General features: G+C 40.9%; 1 protein-coding gene across 7 annotated transcripts in view; it reads left to right on the forward strand.

Moving 5' to 3' along the window:
- Nucleotides 1-19947, forward strand: part of LOC129564375 (carbonic anhydrase 5B, mitochondrial-like) — a 48666-nt gene that overhangs the window by 21781 nt on the left and 6938 nt on the right. For 3 of the 7 annotated variants that reach the window (XR_016036972.1, XM_088834217.1, XM_088834218.1), the window contains one exon: nt 8440-8685. The exons of 3 other annotated variants lie outside the window; for them this stretch is intronic. Coding sequence is in view for 1 of the 4 variants with exons in the window: in XM_055438317.1 (XP_055294292.1) it covers nt 8144-8229 (86 nt within the window). In the remaining 3 variants the exon portion in view is untranslated. Of the gene's footprint in view, nt 1-8143; nt 8348-8439; nt 8686-19947 lie in introns of those variants that run through there. One more of the 7 variants, XM_055438317.1, reaches the window with a different exon arrangement.

Genomic DNA, 19947 nt, shown 5'->3' on the forward strand with positions numbered 1-19947 from the left:
ATTTATAATGCTTCTGTTGAGAGAGCCTCTGGCCCTGGGACACTCTGCAGGGGACAGAAGTGATCCTGTTGGTGGGCATGGACGGCTCTGCTTTGGCTGCCACGCCACTGAGCACTCAGGGACTCAGGAACTCAGGAACACAATGAGTCCCCTTCTCGGCCCCAACCCCTGCTCCTTCTCAGTCCTTGTGCAAACCCTCAGGGCAGCCTTCTGGAATCTAGCTAACCTCCCACAGGCGGGGAGCAGAGAAAAGTTTGACAGAAACGTTGCTTGTCCAGCTTTACAGAACAATTGCCCACATTATTCAGGGTGGATACCTCTGTCCACCCCAAAGATTAATTTACATTGCATTTTAGAAATGAGAATCCCATTAGTCTCTCTTGAAAAAGAGAGGCCTTCTTTTTTTTTATTTTTATTTTTTTGTCTTTAGTTTTTTTTTTTTTTTAATTTTAATTGGGGGGCTAATTACTTTACATTATTGTATTGGTTTTGCCATACATTGACATGAATCCGCCCCGGCTGTACATGTGTTCCCCATGTTGAACCCCCCTCCCACCTCCCTGCCCATCCCATCCCTCTGGGTCATCACAGTGCACCAGCCCGAAGCATCCTGTATCATGCATAGAACCTGGACTGGCAATTCGTTTCACATATGATAATATACATGTTTCAATGCCATTCTCCCAAATCATCCCACCTTTGCCCTCTCCCACAGAGTCCAAAAGACTGTTCTATACATCTGTGTCTCTTTTGCTGTCTCATATACAGGGTTATTGTTATCATCTTTCTAAATTGCATATATATGCGTTAGTATACTGTATTGGTGTTTTTCTTTCTGGCTTATTCACTCTGCATAACAGGCTACAGTTTCATCCACCTCATTCAGTTCAGTTCAGTTCAGTCGCTCAGTCGTGTCCAACTCTTTCCAACCCCATGAATCACAGCATGCCAGGCCTCCCTGTCCATCACCAACTCCCGCAGTTCACTCAAACTCATGTCCATCGAGTCGGTGATGCCATCCAGCCATCTCATTCTCTGTCGTCCCCGTCTCCTCCCACCCCCAATTCCTCCCAGCATGACTCTTTTCCAGTGAGTCAACTCGTCACATGAGGTGGCCAAAGTATTGGAGTTTCAGCTTTAGCATCAGTCCTTCCAATGAACACCCAGGAATGATCTCCTTTAGAATGGACTGGTTGGATCTCCTTGCAGTCCAAGGGACTCTCAAGAGTCTTCTCCAACACCACAGTTCAAAAGCATCAATTCTTCGGCGATCAGCTTTCTTCACAGTCCAACTCTCACATCCATACATCAGGAAAAACCATAGCCTTGACTAGACGGACCTTCGTTGGCAAAGTAATGTCTCTGCTTTTTAATATGCTATCTAGGTTGGTCATCACTTTCCTTCCAAGGAGTAAGCGTCTTTTAATTTCCTGGCTGCAATCAGCATCTGCAGTGATTTTGGAGCCCCCCAAAATAAAGTCTGACACTGTTTCCACTGTTTCCCCATCTATTTCCCATGAAGTGATGGGACCAGATGCCATGATCTTCGTTTTCTGAATCCACCTCATTAGAACTGATTCAAATGTATTCTTTTTTTTTATTGGAGGCTAATTACTTTACAATATTATATTGGTTGGTTTTGCCATACATTGACATGAATCCGCCCCGGCTGTACAAGTGTTCCCCTTTTTGAACCCCCCTCCCACCTCCCTCCTCTCCTTATCCTCCCTCCGGGTCATCCCCGTGCAACAGCCCCAAGCACCCTGCCTCATGCGTCGAACCTGGACTGGTGATTCGTTTCACATATGATAATATACATGTTTCAATGCCATTCTCCCAAATCATCCCACCCTCACCCTCTCCCACAGAGTCCAAAAGACTGTTCTGTGTCTCTTTTGCTGTCTCGTATACAGGGTTATCATTACCATCTTTCTAAATTCCATATATATGCGTTAGTATACTGTATTGGTGTTTTTCTTTCTGGCTTACTTCACTCTGTATAATAGGCTCCAGTTTCATCCACCTCATTAGAACTGATTCAAATGTATTCTTTTTAATGACTGAGTAATACTCCATTGTGTATATGTACCAAAGCTTTCTTATCCATTTGTCTGCAGATGGACATCTAGGTTGCTTCCATGTCCTCACTATTATAAACAGTGCTGCAATGAACATTGGAGTACATGTGTTTCTTTCAATTCTGGTTTCCTCGGTGTGTATACCCAGGAGTGCGATTGCTGGATCATATGGCAGTAGTTTTTTAAGGAATCTCCACACTCTTCTCCATAGTGGCTGTACTAGTTTGTATTCCCACCAACAGTGTAAGAGGTTTCCCTTTTCTCCACACCTTCTCCAGCATTTATTGCATGTAGACTTTTGGATAGCAGCCATTCTGACTGGTGTGAAATGGTATCTCATTGTGGTTTTGATTTGCATTTCTCTGATTATGAGGGATGTTGAGCATTTTTTTTGTGTGTTTGTTAGCCATCTTTATGTCTTCTTTGGAGAAATGTCTATTTAGTTATTTGGCCCATTTTTTGATTGGGTCGTTTATTTTTCTGGAATTGAGCTGCAGGAGCTGCTTGTATATTTTGTTAATTCTTTGTCAGTTGTTTCATTTGCTATTATTTTCTCCCATTCTGAAGGCTGTCTTTTCACCTTGCTTATAGTTTCCTTTGCTGTGCAGAAGCTTTTAATTTTAATTAGGTCCCACTTGTTTATTTTTGCTTTTATTTCCAATATTCTGGGAGGTGGGTCATGGAGGATCCTGCTGTGATTTATGTCGGAGAGTGTTTTGCCTACGTTCTCCTCTAGGAATTTTATAGTTTCTGGCCTTACATTTAGATCTTTAATCCATTTTGAGTTTATTTTTGTGTATGGTGTTAGAAAGTGTTCTAGCTTCATTCTTTTACAAGTGGCTGACCAGTTTTCCCAGCACCACTTGTTAAAGAGATTATCTTTTCTCCATTGAATATTCTTGCCTCTTTTGTCAAAGATAAGGTGTCCACAGGTGCGTGGATTTATCTCTGGGCTTTCTATTTTGTTCCATTGATCTATATTTCTGTCTTTGTGCCAGTACCATACTGTCTTGATGACTGTGGCTTTGTAGTAGAGCCTGAAGTCTGGCAAGTTGATTTCCCCAGTTCCATTTTTCTTTCTCAAGATTGCTTTGGCTATTCGAGGTTTTTTGTATTTCCATACAAATTGTGAAATTATTTGTTCTAGCTCTGTGAAAAATACCGTTGGTATCTTGATAGGGATTGCATTGAATCTATAGATTACTTTGGGTAGTATACTCATTTTCAATATATTAATTATTCCAATCCATGAACACAGTATATTTCTCCTTCTATTAGTGTCCTCTCTGATTTCTTTCACCAGTGTTTTATAGTTTTCTATATATAGGTCTTTTGTTTCTTTAGGTAGATATATTCCTAATTATTTTATTCTTTTCATTGCAATGGTGAATAGAATACTTTCCTTAATTTCTCTATTTTCTCATTATTAGTGTATAGGAATGCAAGGGATTTCTGTGTGTTGATTTTATATCCTGAAACTTTACTATATTCATTGATTAACTCCAGTAATTTTCTGGTAGAGTCTTTAGGGTTTTCTGTGTAGAGGATCATGTCATCTGCAAACAGTGAGAATTTTACTTCTTCTTTTACAATTTGGATTCCTTTTATGTCTTTTTCTGCTGTGATTGCTGTGGCCAAAACTTCCAAAACTATCTTGAATAGTAGTGGTGAGAGTGGGCACCCTTGTCTTGTTCCTGATTTTAGGGGAAATGCTTTCAATTTTTCACCACTGAGGATAATGTTTGCTGTGGGTTTGTCGTATATAGCTTTTATTATGTTGAGGTATGTTCCTTATATTCCCGCCTTCTGGAGGGTTTTTATCATAAATGGATGTTGAATTTTGTCAAAGGCTTCTCTGCATCTATTGAGATAATCATATGGTTTTTATTTTTCAGTTTGTTAATGTGGTGTATTACATTGATTGATTTCTGGATATTGAAGAATCCTTGCATCCCTGGGATAAAACCCACTTGGTCATGATGTATGATCTTTTTAATGTGCTGTTGGATTCTGATTGCTAGAATTTTGTTAAGGACTTTTGCATCTATTCATCAGTGATATTGGTCTGTAGTTCTCTTTTTTGGTGGTATCTTTGTCAGGTTTTGGTATTAGGGTGATGATGGCCTCATAGAATGAGTTTGGAAGTTTACCTTCCTCCGAAATTTTGTGGAAGACTTTGAGTAGGATAGGTGTTAGCTCTTATCTAAATTTTTGGTAGAATTCAGCTATGAAGCCGTCTGGACCTGGACTTTTGTTTGCTGGAAGATTTCTGATTACAGTTTCAATTTCCGTGCTTGTGATGGGTCTGTTAAAATTTTCTATTTCTTCCTGGTTCAGTTTTAGAAAGTTGTACTTTTCTAAGAACTTGTCCATTTCTTCCAAGTTGTCCATTTTATTGGCATATAATTGCTAACAGCAGTCTCTTATGATCCTTTGTATTTCTGTGTTGTCGGTTGTGATCTCTCCATTTTCATTTCTAATTTTATTGATTTGGCTTTTCTCCCTTTGTTTCTTGATGAGTCTGGCTAGTGGTTTGTCAATTTTATTTACCCTCTTAAAGAACCAGCTTTTGGTTTTGTTGATTTTTGCTATGGTCTCTTTTGTTTCTTTTGTATTTATTTCTGCCCTAATTTTTAAGATTTCTTTCCTTCCCTGGGGTTCTTCATTTCTTCCTTTTCTAGTTGCTTTAGGTGTAGAGTTAGGTTATTTAGTTGACTTTTTTCTTGTTTCTTGAGGTGTGCCTGTATTGCTATGAACCTTCCCCTTAGCACTCCTTTAACAGTGTCCCACAGATTTTGGGTTGTTTTGTTTTCATTTTCATTCGTTTCTATGCAGATTTTTATTTCTTTTTTGATTTCTTCTATGATTTGTTGGGTATTCAGCAGCATATTGTTCAGCCTCCATATGTTGGCATTTTTAATAGTTTTTCTCCTGTAATTGAGATCTAGTCTTATTGCATTGTGGTCAGAAAAGATGCTTGGAATGATTTAAATTTTTTTGAATTTACCAAGGCTAGATTTATGGCCCAGGATGTGATCTATCCAGGAGAAGGTTCCATGTGCGCTTGAGAAGAAGGTGAAATTCATTGTTTTGGGGTGAAATGTCCTACAGATATCTATTAGGTCTAACTGGTCTATTGTATCATTTAATGTTTGTGTTTCCTTGTTAATTTTCTGTTTAGTTGATCTATCCATAGGTGTGAGTGGGGTATTAAAGTCTCCCACTATTACTTTGTTATTGTTAATTTCCCCTTTCATACTTGTTAGTAATTGTCTTACATATTACGGTGCTCCTATGTTGGGTGCTTAAATATTTATAATTGTTATATCTTCTCGGATTGATCCTTTGATCATTATGTAGTGTCCTTCTTTGTCTCTTTTCCCAGCCTTTGTTTTAAAGTCTATTTTATCTGATATGAGTATTGCTACTCCTGCTTTCTTTTGGTCTCTATTTGCGTGGAATATCTTTTTCCAGCCCTTCACTTTCAGTCTGTATGTGTCCCACATTTTGAGGTGGGTCTCTTGTAGACAACATATATAGGGGTCTTGTTTTTGTATCCATTCAGCCAGCCTTTGTCTTTTGGTTGGGGCATTCAATCCATTTACATTTAAGGTAATTATTGATAAGTATAATCCCGTTGCCATTTACTTTATTGTTTTGGGTTTGAGTTTATACACCCTTTCTGTGTTTCCTGTCTAGAGAAGGTCCTTTAGCATTTGTTGGAGAGCTGGTTTGGTGATGCTGAATTCTCTCAGCTTTTGCTTGTCTGTAAAGCTTTTGATTTCTCCTTCATATTTGAATGAGATCCTTGCTGGGTACAGTAATCTGAGCAGTAGGTTATTTTCTTTCATCACCTTAAGTATGTCCTGACATTCCCTCCTGGCCTGAAGAGTTTCTGTTGAAAGATCAGCTGTTATCCTTATGGGAATCCGCTTGTGTGTTATTTGTTGCTTTTCCCTTTCTGCTTTTAATATTTGTTCTTTGTGTTTGATCTTTGTTAATTTGATTACTATGTGTCTTGGAGTATTTTGCCTTGGGTTTATCCTGTTTGGGACTCTCTGGCTTTCTTGGACTTGGGTGATTATTTCCTTCCCCATTTTAGGGAAATTTTCAACTATTATCTCCTCAAGTGGTCTTTCTTTTTGTCATCTTCTTCTGGGACTCCTATGATTTGAATGTTGGGGCATTTAACATTGTCCCAGAGGTCTCTGAGATTGTCCTCATTTCTTTTAATTAGTTTTTCTTTTTTCCTCTCTGTTTCATTTATTTCTACCATTCTATCTTCTAGCTCACTTATCCTATCTTCTGCCTCCGTTAGTCTACTGTTGGTTCCCTCCAGAGTGTTTTTGATCTCACTTACTGCATTATTCATTATATATTGACTCTTTTTTATTTCTTCTAGGTCCTTGTTAAACCTTTCTTGCATCTTTTCAATCCTTGTCTCCAGGTTATTTATCTGTAACTCCATTTTGTTTTCAAGATTTTGGATCGTTTTTACCATCATTATTCAGAATTCTTTATCAGGTAGATTCCCTATCTCTTCCTCTTTTGTTTGGGTTGGTGGGCATTTATCCTGTTCCTTTACCTGCTGGGTATTTCTCTGCCTCTTTATCTTGCTTATATTGCTGTGTTTGGGGTGGCCTTTACGTATTCTGGCAGTTTGTGGAGTTCTCTTTATTGTGGAGTTTCCTCACTGTGGGTGGGGTTAGACGGGTGCCTTGTCAAGGTTTCCTGGTTAGGGAAGCTTGTGTTGGTGTGTTGGTGTTCTGGTGGGTGGAGCTGGATTTCTTCTCTCTGGAGTGCAATGAAGTGTCCAGTAATGAGTCAATGGGTTTGGAGTGACTTTGGGCAGCCTGTATATTGAAGCTCAGGGCTATGTTCCTGTGTTGCTGGAGAATTTGCATGGTATGTTTTGCTCTGGAACTTGTTGAACCCTTGGGTGGTGCTTGGTTCAGTGTAGGTATGGAGGCATTTGATGACCTCCTATCGATTAATATTCCCTGAAGTCAGGAGTTCTCTGCTGTTCTCAGGATTTGGACTTAAGCCTCCTGCCTTTGGTTTTCAGTCTTATTCTTGCAGTAGCCTCAAGACTTCTCCATCTGTCACTTCCAAGGTGGTTCCCTCTGTTTTAGCTTCTTCTGTTTGCTGGTCTCTTCAGTGTCTAATTTCCGCCCTGACACAAGGGGGCGGTGGTCGACACTTTTTTAGGCTAACTTGTTCAGTCGTGCTGTGGGGAGGGAGGAACGCTGCAAACAAATATCACTGGCATCTGTGGGGAGTGCTCGCAATGTCTCTGCCACACTGGGTTTGCCCCACTCACTGCATGTGTGCTTTCCCTGTCTATACTGCTCAGGCTCTAGGTTGCTCTGCCTGGAACTGTCAGAGGCGGGCCCTGGGTTGCATGCACTTCTCAGGTCAAAGCCGCTCAGGTTCAGGTACTCGGGTACTCCACAAAGGCGCAGACTTGGTTGGGCCTGCGTTTTGTGCCCTTCCCCAGTCTGAGCAGCTCAGGTGACCAGGTGTTTGGCGAGTGCGGTCGCTGCGACTTATCACCTCCCTGGTCTCTCCCGCTCAGTTTTCTGGATGTACAGCTGGCGCACCTTCTCAGGTGGATGTCGACCATCCAGAATCCCAAGAAGTCTTGGTTAGCAATGAAGCCTGCTTGCAGTTTGGTAGATGATGCCTCTCTGGGGCTGCGATTGCCCCTTTCCGGCTCTGGCTGCCCTCCTCTGCCTGTCTCAGCAGGGGATGGGCCGTCTGCAGCCGGCTAGCTCTGCTCAGTCCTTTGTTCTGTGAGAGGTTCTGGTGGTGTCTTAGGTTAGGGCTTTTTGCCTTTCCACAGGGTAGCTATCCCACAGTCTGCTTTGCTATCTCAAGTTAGCTCCCTCAGATTGCCCTCGGGGCATTCAGGCCTGGTCCTTACTCTAAGCTATACAGCCCATGCCTCCCTTCGCAGCCCCCGCTTGCTAGTGGCGGATGCAGGCGTCTGCGCTGCTTCTCCGCTGGGAGTTACCACTGGGCATGTAATCTGTGGGTTTTAATTATTTACTTATTTTCCCTCCCAGGTATGTTGCCCTCTGAGGTTCCAAGGCTCGCCACAGACTCGCTAGTGAGAGTGTTTCCTGGTGTTTCGAAACTTCTCTCTTTTTAAGACGCCCTTCCTGGGATGGATCTCTGTCCCTACCAAGAGAGGCCTTCTTATTTATGCACCAGCTACCACCTAACGCCTCCCACTGAGGACTAAACAAGTGTCAGTTATGTCTCAATTTTTTTAAAAAAAAAGTCAGTTATATCTAAAATTTAAAAAGAGAGATACGTAGCTAATTACAGGAGCAAAGCATGGGCATGATGCTGTCCTAAGGTGTCCGCAGGTAACTGGAGCTCCTCTAGACCACTGCTGGTTCCCCAGATTCCCCTGATACCATCAGCTCATCATCCAGTTCCTGAGTGGTTTTCACCACAAAGAGATGCCCTTGTGGATTATTTGATTCTTCCTGCCTGATGCTCACCTGCCTGGATTACTGGACCTAATCAGGGTCCCTGACTAACCTGCCACTCTCAGAATCTGTCACCTGGAAGCAGCCCATAAGAGGTAGATCATGAACAGGTATGTTCTTCTTACATTTCTATATTAAGAAATTCTAGTCTGCCCCTTTAACACAAGGCTGGGCTCAAACTTTGACATCACTTTTTAACATCTTATAATGCTTCTACATTTAAAAAAAAATATGCTAACACCTTGTCTCAGTTTGGACATGTATTTGGAGATTCCAAAAACACATTAGACAAAATCACTATTTTTTAAAAAATAAATCAGAAATGAAAGAACTCCCTAGCCTAATAAAGTAGATTAATATCAGCTCAAAAGTAAATAGTATGCCTAATGTGGAAAGGATATCTACTAATGACACTATTATTAGCATACTAAATATTAAATTGAATTAAATTCTGGTAGTAGCCAATAAAGTCAGATCAAAAAATATAAAGGAAATCACAAAAAAAATTAGTGGAGTGCCATATTAATTTATAGAAGTCAATTCCTTTGACATATAAAATCACAGAAGACATAATGGAAGAAAGAACCCTACTTACAATGCAAACTAAAAAACTAAAATACCTTGCAATGAATTTAACATAAAATGTTAACCAAAACAACTGTAAAACATTCCTAAGGCACACAAAAAAACTTGAACTAATACAATCCATACCATTTTATTGACTAGGAAGACATCATAAAGACACCTTTGATGTCACTTCTCCTTAAATGGTTATTCTTGATAAATTGTTTGTTTTCCATTAATTTTATGTGGTCCCAATAAATATACCAACAGTAACATTATGGGAGGCTGTCCTGTGCACTGTAGGATGTTTAGCATAATCCCTGGCCTCTACTCACTGGATGCCAGTAATAGCCCCAAGTACTGACAACCAAAAATGTCTGCAGAGTTTCTCTAATGTCCACTGCAAACTCAACCCTGGTTAAGCACCACTGATATATGCTAATCTCCAATATTAACTGACCAATGAAATCCTTTACCACTTGGTGCCTGAAAGAAACATATTCGAAGTCTACGAAATTGGATTTAATTAATCAACATGTTGATTTACCAGTAAAAGCATGTGAGTGATTCACTTATAAGTACCTCTAGCTCACTAACAGAAAACCATGGATTGTTGGAGGCTCTTTGTTGGGAAGGATGCATAGAATTGGAATCCAAGACAGTGCTGTGAGTATCAATGGGTCCAGCCCTTCTAAAGCAGCATTTGGTAGTGTTTCCTTGAACATACTAGGGCCACCAGAAACACTCTTCCACCCACCCACCACAAACACACACAGATGGTGAGGCAGTTCTTCAAAGCCTCCTTTGTCACCTTTTAATTCTAGTTCTCTTGCTTTTTCTACCACATCTGCAGCTGCTTCCTCCACTTAAGCAAAGAACCTCTCAAAGTTATCCCTGATGATTGGAATCAACTGCCAAATTCCTGTGAATGTTGATATTTGGACTTCTTCCCATGAATCATGAATGTTCTTAATGGCATCTAAATGGTGACTCCTTCCCAGAAGGTTTTGACTGACTATACCCAGATCCATCAGAGCAATCACTATGGCAGCTATAGCCTGATGAAGTGTATTTCTTAAATAACAGAACTTGAAAGTCTAAATTACTCCTTGATCCATGGGCTGCAGAATGGATGCTGTGTTAACAGCCATAAGAACAACATTAATCTTGTTATAGATCTCCATCAGAGCTCTTGGGTGACCAGGTGCATTGTCAATGGGCAGTAATACTTTGAAAGGAATCTTTTCCTGAGCAGCAGGCCTCAAGAGTAGGCTTAAAAAATATCCAGTGAACCATGTTGTAAAAAGATGTGCTATTATGCAGGCTTTGTTCTAAGGGCCTTGGAATTTTCAGAATGATAAATGAGCACTAGCTTCAACTTTGAGTCACCAGTTAATTAGTTACTAACAAGTCAGTCTGTGCTCTGAAACTTTGAAGGCAGGGACTGCCTTCTCCTCTCTAGTTATGGAAGTCCTGGGTGGCATGTTCTTCCAATAAAAGATTGTTGCATATACACTGAAAATCTGTTCTTTAGTATAGCCACCATCATTAATTATCTTAGGTCTTCTGGAGAACTTGCTATAGATTCTACATCAGCATTTGTTCCTTCACTTTGCACTTTTATGTTACACATATGGCTTCTGTCCTCAGACCTCATGAACCAACCTCTGCTAATTTCAGACTTTTCTTCTGCAGCTTCCTCACTTCTCTCAGCCTCCACAAATTAGAATCAGGGCCTTACTTGGATTAAGCTTTGGTTTTAGGGGAATGCTGTGGCTGGTTTGATATTCTATCCAGACCACTGAAACTTTCTCCACATCTGCAATAAGGCTGTTTCACTTTCTTATCATTTGTGTATTCACTGAATTATTTATTTCCTTCAAGAGCCTTTCCCTCACATTCACAACTTGGCTAACTGATTGGTCTAAGAGGCCTAGCTTTCAGCCTGTCTCAGCTCTCAACATGCTTTCTTCACTAAGCTCAATCAGTTCTAGCTTTTGATTTAAAGTGAGATACATGACTCTTTCTTTCACTTGAACACTTAGAAGCCACTGTAGGGTTATTAATTAGCCTGATTTCAATATTCTTGTCTCAGGAAATAGAAGGCCTGAGGAGAGGGAGAGAGATGGGTAAAAGCTGGTTGGTGGAGCAGTCAGAACACACAATATTCACCATTAAGTTTGCCATCTTATATGGGCATGGTCTATGGAGCTCACACCCCAAATTCCAACAGTAACATCAAAGATCACTGATCACAGATCACCATAACAAATACAAAAATAATGAAAATGACTGACACATTGCAAGAATTACCAAATGTGACACAGAGACGCAAAGTGAACAAATGCTGTTGGAAAAATGGTGCTGATAGACTTGCTTGATGCGGGATGCCATAAAACTTCAATCTGTAAAAAACTCCCATAAAACCTCAATTTGTAAAAAACACGCAATAAAGTGAAGCACAAGAAAAGGAGGTCTGCTTGTATTGGGTGGCCCACGTGGCAAGGGGGTGTTGAGGAGCAGAGTTTGCTCAAGATAAACTAGTGGCAGCTAAAACCAGAAAGAGTATTTCTGTCTCCCTTCAAACAAGATAAGGTTGAAAAGCAAGGATCAAGAACAGCCAGAAAAACAACAAAGGACACACAAATATTTCAAAACGGGACAGAGTTGATGATTGGGGAATTGCAACTGTCATCTAATCAGTGTAGATTAGCCCTGGGAAAACTGCAGAATTGCTGGAACAATTTTAGTGGGCATTGCAGCATCGTGAGACTGGTGGGCTTTGGCATCAAGGACATCTGGTTTAAATACTTGTGCCCTTACTTTCTAACTGGTCTCTTTTTTATCTGTCATGTGATAGCAGAAACAATAAGAATTAGTGTCTATTACAAAGAAGACTGCTTTGTATACATCATCTTATCCAATTTCTACTGTAATACTATGGAGATTTTATTATCATCTCTGTTCTTCAAATGAAGTAACTGAGACTCAAACATGGAGAGGAACTTGTCCTTCAGGATGGGACAAGACTGGTGAAAGGAGTGGACCTGGAACTTACTTCATCTTCCCACACTTTGCTCAAAACACATATTTGATTCCTATTGAGTGTGTACATTTAAGATCAGCAAAGTAAAACAATTATTAGCTCTAACATTTCTCAGTTCATTTACATTTCTGTTTTCAAGACAGTTCACTCATTTGATTGAGACTTTATAAGAACGTGAAGTTTCAGGATGTGAAAACGCTGGCTGAGCCCCAGCGCCTTGTGAAAAACTTCATAGAAACTCAAATACACTTTTCTTTACTATTGACCTTATGGGAAGAGAAATTTTTTGGGGGGGGGAAGAGAAATATAACCAGAAAGAATCAAGTGAATTTATTAGTGACTCTAGTCAACTGTCGTGGACTTGCACCACGGGAAATGCGACCCACGCCAGTATTCTGGCCTGGAGAATTCCATGGACTGTATAGTCCATGGGGTCACAAAGAGTTGGACACGACTGAGCGAATTTCACTCACTTCACTCACTAGTCAACTATAAACATTGGCTAGGGTTCAGTGTCCTGAGTCCTTGACCTGGCTTTGTTACAACTACAAGATTATCATCTCCTTACAGGCAAGGGCCACCCATGTTATCTCTGTACATCTCTTCCACAATACATTCTAGAGTTCCTATCACAGAACGCATGGTCAATAAAGGAATGGAATAAGATATTTTTACCTCTCTGGGCCTTGGCATCTGGAAAAATGGATACAGATCATTGTTTAAGGTCCCTTCCTAAGATAACAACATTACAACAGTCCATTTATATAAAAGATTCATGAATCAATTCTATTATATACATACAAGTGTGAAATTGTGCTGTGTCTGTGACTTTGCTTTTATAGCCCAAAATGCCAGTTTGCATAGAGTTAGCAGTTTGTAACTGCTTTTTGATGGTGATGCTTCTTTACATTGAAACAGCATTGCCCAGTGTCTAAAGCACTTGTATGTATTCTCTAATTTTGTCTTCCCATCGCATAACTATTTAAGAAGATACTATCCTCATTTGTTGACCATGATGGCTACTCCATTTCTTCTAAGGGATTCCTGCCCACAGTAGTAGATATAATGGTCATCTGAGTTAAATTCACCCATTCCAGTCCATTTTAATTCACTGATTCCTAGAATGTTGACGTTCACTCTTGCCATCTCCTGTTTGACCACTTCCAATTTGCCTTGATTCATGGACCTCACATTCCAGGTTCCTATGCAATATTGCTCTTTACAGCACCGGACCTTGCTTCTATCACTGGTCACATCCACAACTGGGTATTGGTTTTGCTTTTGCTCCATCCCTTCATTCCTTCTATAGTTATTTCTCCACTGAGCTCCAGTAGCATACTGGGCACCTACCGACCTGGGGAATTCCTCATTCAGTATCCTATCATTTTGCCCTTTGTTACTGTTCATGGGGTTCTCAAGGCAAGTATACTGAAGTGGTTTGCCATTCCCTTCTCCAGTGGACCACATTCGGCTGTGGTCCATGTGATCAGATCGGCTAGTTTCCTGTGATTATGATTTCAGTGTGTCTGCCCTCTGATGCCCCCTCGCAATACCTACCATCTTATTTGGGTTTCTCTTACCTTGGTCGTGGAAAATCTCTTCACAGCCGCTCCAGCAAAGTGCAGCCACTATACCTTACCTTGGACGAGGGGTATCTCCTCAAGGCCGCCCCTCCTGACCTTGAACGCGGAGTAGCTCCTCTCGGCCCTCCTGTGCCCACGCAGCCACCGCCTGTTGGACGTGGGGTAGCTCCTCTCGGCCGCCATGATTTCTGTTCGTTTCCAAGGCAAACCATTCAATATTACAGTAATCCAGGCCTATGCCCCAACCAGTAATGCTGAAGAAGCCAAAGTTAATCGGTTCTATGAAGACCTACAAGACCTTTTAGAACTAACACCCAAAAAAGATCTCCTTTTCATTATAGGGGACTGGAATGCAAAAGTAGGAAGTCAAGAAACACCTGGAGTAACAGGCAAATTTGGCCTTGGAGCACGAAATGAAGCAGGGCAAAGGCTAATAGAGTTTTGTCAAGAGAACGCACTGGTCATAGCAAACACCTTCTTCCAACAACACAAGAGAAGACTCTACACATGGACATCACCAGATGGTCAACACCGAAATCAGATTGATTATATTCTTTGCAGCCAAAGATGGAGAAGCTGTATACAGTTAGCAAAAACAAGACCAGGAGCTGACTGTGGCTCAGATCATGAACTCCTTATTGCTAAATTCAGACTTAAATTGAAGAAAGTAGGGAAAACCACCAGACCATTCAGATATGACCTAAATCAAATCCCTTATGATTATACAGTGGAAGTGAGAAATAGATTTAAGGGACTAGATCTGATTTATAGAGTGCCTGATGAACTCTGGACGGAGGTTCGTGACATTGTACAGGAGACAGGGACCAAGACCATCCCCATGGAAAAGAACTGCAGAAGAGCGAAATGGCTGTCTGAGGAGGCCTTACAAATAGCTGTGAAAAGAAGAGAGGTGAAAAGCAAAGGAGAAAAGGAAAGATATAAGCATCTGAATGCAGAGTTCCAAAGAATAGCAAGGAGAGATATGAAAGCCTTCCTCAGTGATCAATGCAAAGAAATAGAGGAAAACAACAGAATAGGAAAAAGAAGAGACCTCTTCAAGAAAATTAGAGATTCTAAGGGAACACTTCATGCAAAGATGGGCTCGATAAAGGACAGAAATGGTATGGACCTAACAGAAGCAGAAGATATTAAGAAGAGGTGGCAGGAATACACAGAAGAACTGTACAAAAAAGGTCTTCATGACCAAGATAGTCACGATAACGTGATCACTGACCTAGAGCCAGACATCTTGGAATGTGAAGTCAAGTGGGCCTTAGAAAGCATCACTACGAACAAAGCTAGTGGAGGTGATGGAATTCCAGTTGAGCTATTTCAAGTCTTGAAAGATGATGCTGTAAAAGTGCTGCACTCAATATGCCAGCAGATTTGGAAAACTCAGCAGTGGCCACAGGACTGGAAGAGGTCAGTCTTCATTCCAATCCCAAAGAAAGGCAATGCCAAAGAATGCTCAAACTACCGCACAATTGCACTCATCTCACACGCTAGTAAAGACATGCTCAAAATTCTCCAAGCCAGGCTTCAGCAGTATGTAAACCGTGAACTCCCAGATGTTCAAGCAGGTTTTAGAAAAGGCAGAGGAACCAGAGATTAAATTGCCAACATCTGCTGGATCATGGAGAAAGCAAGAGAGTTTCAGAAAAACATCTATTTCTGCCTCATTGACTATGCCAAAGCCTTTGACTGTGTCGATCACAATAAACTGTGGAACATTCTGAAAGAGATGGGAATCCCAGACCACCTGACCTGCCTCTTGAGAAACCTGTATGCAGGTCAGGAAGCAACAGTTAGAACTGGACATGGAACAACAGACTGGTTCCAAATAGGAAAAGGTGTACATCAAGGTTGTATATTGTCACCTTGCTTATTTAACTTCTATGCAGAGTACATCATGAGGAACGCTGGGCTGGAAGAAGCACAAGCTGGAATCAAGATTGCTGGGAGAAATATCAATAACCTCAGATATGCAGATGACACTACCCTTATGGCAGAAAGTGAAGAGGAACTCAAAATCCTCTTGATGAAAGTGAAAGAGGAGAGTGAAAAGGTTGGCTTGAAGCTCAACATTCAGAAAACAAAGGTCATGGCATCTGGTCCAATCACATCATGGGAAATAGATGGAAAAACAGTGGAAACAGTGTCAGACTTTATTTTTTTGGGCTCCAAAATCACTGCAGATGCTGATTGCAGCCATGAAATTAAAAGACGCTTGCTCCTTAGAAGGAAAGTTATGACCAACCTTGATAGCATATTAAAAAGCAGAGACATTACTTTGCCAACCAAGGTCCGTCTAGTCAAGGCAATGGTTTTTCCCGTGGTCATGTATGGATGTGAGAGTGGGACTGTGAAGAAAGCTGATAGCCGAAGAATCGATGCTTTTGAACTGTGGTGTTGGAGAAGACTCCAACCAGTCCATTCTAAAGGAGATCAATCCTGGGTGTTCATTGGAGGGACTGATGCTAAAGCTGAAACTGCAATACTTTGGCCACCTCATGCGACGAGTTGACTCACTGGAAAAGACTCTGATGCTGGGAAAGGTTGGGGGCGGGAGGAGAAGGGGACGACCGAGAATGAGATGGCTGGATGGCATCACCGACTCTGTGGACATGAGTTTGAGTGAACTCCGGGAGTTGGTGATGGACAGGGAGGCCTGGCGTGCTGTGATTCATGGGGTCGCGGAGAGTCGGACACGACTGAGCGACTGAACTGAACTGATCCTCATTTTCTGTATGTGACCGCATCAAGTCACTCAGCCAATAAATGCTAGGGCCTAAGACGGGGACCCAAAACCAAGAGTATCGATTCAGTGTTCTTTCAACTAAAACACACATCACATCATCAACTTCATCATCATTACCATTATCACATCATCCCCACCATTAAAGCCATCACCATCATCCACCATCACTGTCACCACCACCATCATCACCATCGTCATAAAGTTGACCAAAGAGCTAACATATCCACTTCCAGCCTGGGGCTAGACACAGATCTAGTACAGATGTCAGTGTCAAGTATATGCAGTTTGTCTTGCTTGCCTTTCCACCTACCCAACTTCCTAATCGTTCTCTAACAGAAAAAAATCACTTTTCTAACTCTTTTCCTTCCACAAACCTCTTATTTCACAAACTGCTATTCTCAACTAGATGGTAATAGAGAAAGGAAGCAATCTCCTCAAATTTACTTCCCGAAGAGGCAGCAGTTGTGATGACATGCTGAAGCCGCTGGTTCAGGCTTGCAAGAGGAGACTGTTAAATATTCAGAAATTTCAGAGTGGATAGGAAATCAGCAAATGCTACGAATCAGGGTATTGTTTTTTCAGAGAGAAGGCTGATTAGCCAGTTCACCACATGACACTAAACAGCTGACCTAACAAGACGTCTGGCTTTTTAAAATAGGTGTTTGTTAACTAATAAAATCTCAAGCAATAGGCCAATGAATTGCAGAAGCTTCTGCAGTACTGTGCCAATATCTGGATGTGCCAATATCTGGAAAATCTTTTCCAGCATTCTTTCATCACAGAAATGGGTTAAGCTCATCTTGGATCACACTTACTATTTATTTAGCACATATTATACTTGATACACATTTCTCTCACCCAATCTTCATGGAGGCCCTGTGAGACATTACCTCCCTCGTACAGATGGAGAAATCTGATGATGCAACAAACCTCACTCAGCTAACAGGTATAGCTAGTATTTCAGTTCACCTAGTTTGGGCCACAGTGACTGCACACTTTCCACCCAGAGGTTCTGAACAATCAATGGAATGCTGTTATTGACATGGCCAACAGAAGAGTTAAAGCTTCACTTGAGAATTTTCCCAAAGGTAACTTAAAAGATGCACATGTCTTAGATGACACTGGCACTCTTCTCTGTAGAAGTAGAAGGCTGATTCAGATGACCCCGTGGTCACTCTGATCTTCTAGGTTTCAGATGTTCTATCACACAAACTATGTTCATTACTATCTAACCTGTGGATGGCATTCTTGAACAAATCTGTGTCTTCCTCAACACTAAAGGCTTTTGAGGGCAACTTCTATCTTTTCGACAAACAGACAAAACTTTCATCACAAAGATCAGAGCTCCTCCCACTTCAAACTGCACCCTCTCCCCACTTTTGAAGCAATGCTGTTCCTAAGAGAAACCCAAATTTTTCCATATCAAGTGGAAAACCTAACAAATCAATTTCTCTTCAGAAGGTTATCATGACTGTCCTGTCTCTATTTGCTAATTATTGATGCTCTCCAGGTTGACACAGGAGATTTGGCCATCTGTTTTCCTGGTTTGAACATGAACTAAATTTGTGAAGGCAAGGTTGTAGTAACAGGGTCACTTCTCCCAAGCAACAGATTATGATGCTGCACGCCCAATTATTATATTACTGGAGAGTTTGCTCAGAAGGAAGATAGCTGATCCCAGTACAAATGAACTGAAAGACCAGCATCAGCAGGATAACAAAATAACACTAAGAGATAACACTTACTGAGCACTTGCTATGTGCCAGGCACTCCTTCGAGAATGCTACTCTATTAACGTTTGATTCCAACAAATTAATTCTTTCTAATACAGCTCACTGTCCCCTGAGCAAAGTTATCTATGCACAGATAGTAAAGAAACATTTAACCAACTTGACTCCAGCACCACAAACCATGTTCTCTTCAGCTTGGCTTCCCTGACTCATTGCCTGTGCTTCCTGAGAGCCATACAGTTCATGCATTACATCCAAGAGCAGAGTCTAGCCAATAAATACTTTGAATCCAAGTAGTCCATCTCCAAAGCCCATTCTTCCACCACCTACACCACGGCACACTAGTGAGGAAATTGGGAAACAAGGGGATGAAGTGAATTCATGAAGGTTACAACTGCTGGAAAGCACGGAATCCTAGCATTTCAGGATTAATATAAACCTTAAAGCTATTAAACACAGGCATGGAAATGCTGCAACAGAATATATCTTAATATTCTAGAAAGCAAAAGAAAACAAATTAATAATTTGCATCAAGTCTCTCAGCATTACATGCCATGCCAAGAGCAGAAAATCAAGCAATTACAACTTGATCTTAATCCTTAAGTTTAATTCAGCGACATAGATCACATTCATTCCATGGCATTTCACTGATCATTTGTGAAAAAAAATTGCAAAGCCACAAATTTAAAATGATTACCTTCTGCTAATAACCAGCGTGAACCATATGGAAAGTGGAAATTCTCAGCAGAAACATTGACTCAAACACAAACTTGGCCAAACACAACCTGCATGCCCCACATGGGCACCAACGCTTTTGAAAACCAGTGTGTGTCCCTGTGATGCCCACTTCATAGAATTCCTCTTCCTTGGTGTCAGAAGGGAAGGCTTAGAAGCATCAAAGTAGAGCTGAGGACTCTCTCCACTTGCCCTCTGAATCAGAGGTGCTTGTAAACAAGATTATTTTCTCCTTTCATTGTGAAAGTTTTGTTTCCTCCCTACCTTAGTAACTCTTTCACCAGTCAGAAATTCTCTCTGGAAGTAATATCAATAATTTAGACAGCAAAGCTTGCATGTGCCCCAGAATTCAGCTAAATGAACTCCATCAGTGGTAATCGAAATGTAAGTAGCTAAATTGGAAGCCCTCAAAAAAGTGAATTAGCTGGATATTCGTTAAGACATATCTCTTTCAATTGTACATCAACTAAGTTTCAAAAAAAAGAATGTATCTCCTTCAGAGAATGAACTTTAGTGGCTCTGTTGTAGAGCAAAGGAACCTACATGTTCAACAAGTGTTCCAGGTGATTCTGATACAGGGAGATGATTCAAAGGCCACTGTGAAGAACATGGGTCTATATAAAATCACAGGACTCAAGGGAAGAGCGTCCAAAGGGAGGGAATGTAAAGACATCACAAAAGTATCTGTGATGTCAAATTTTCTAGGAACTGCATTAAAAATATAGTAATAGGCAAAATTGATTTTAATATAATATATATTTGCCCAATATATCCAAGAAAATATAATTTCAACATGTAATCAATAGTAAGTTTGTTCACATTTTATTCTGGGCAGAGTCCTTGAAATTTGGTGTGTACTTGACAGAGCATATCTAATCTTGGATTAGATACATTTCGAGTTCTTGAGAGCCACGTGAGGCTGCTGAGTTCTGTACTGGACGGTGCACTTCTTGAAC

Source organism: Moschus berezovskii, chromosome X, assembly GCF_049115385.1.
Source record: "Moschus berezovskii isolate FMDL1 chromosome X, NW_MosBer_1.0, whole genome shotgun sequence".
In the NCBI taxonomy this organism is placed as follows: domain Eukaryota; kingdom Metazoa; phylum Chordata; class Mammalia; order Artiodactyla; family Moschidae; genus Moschus; species Moschus berezovskii.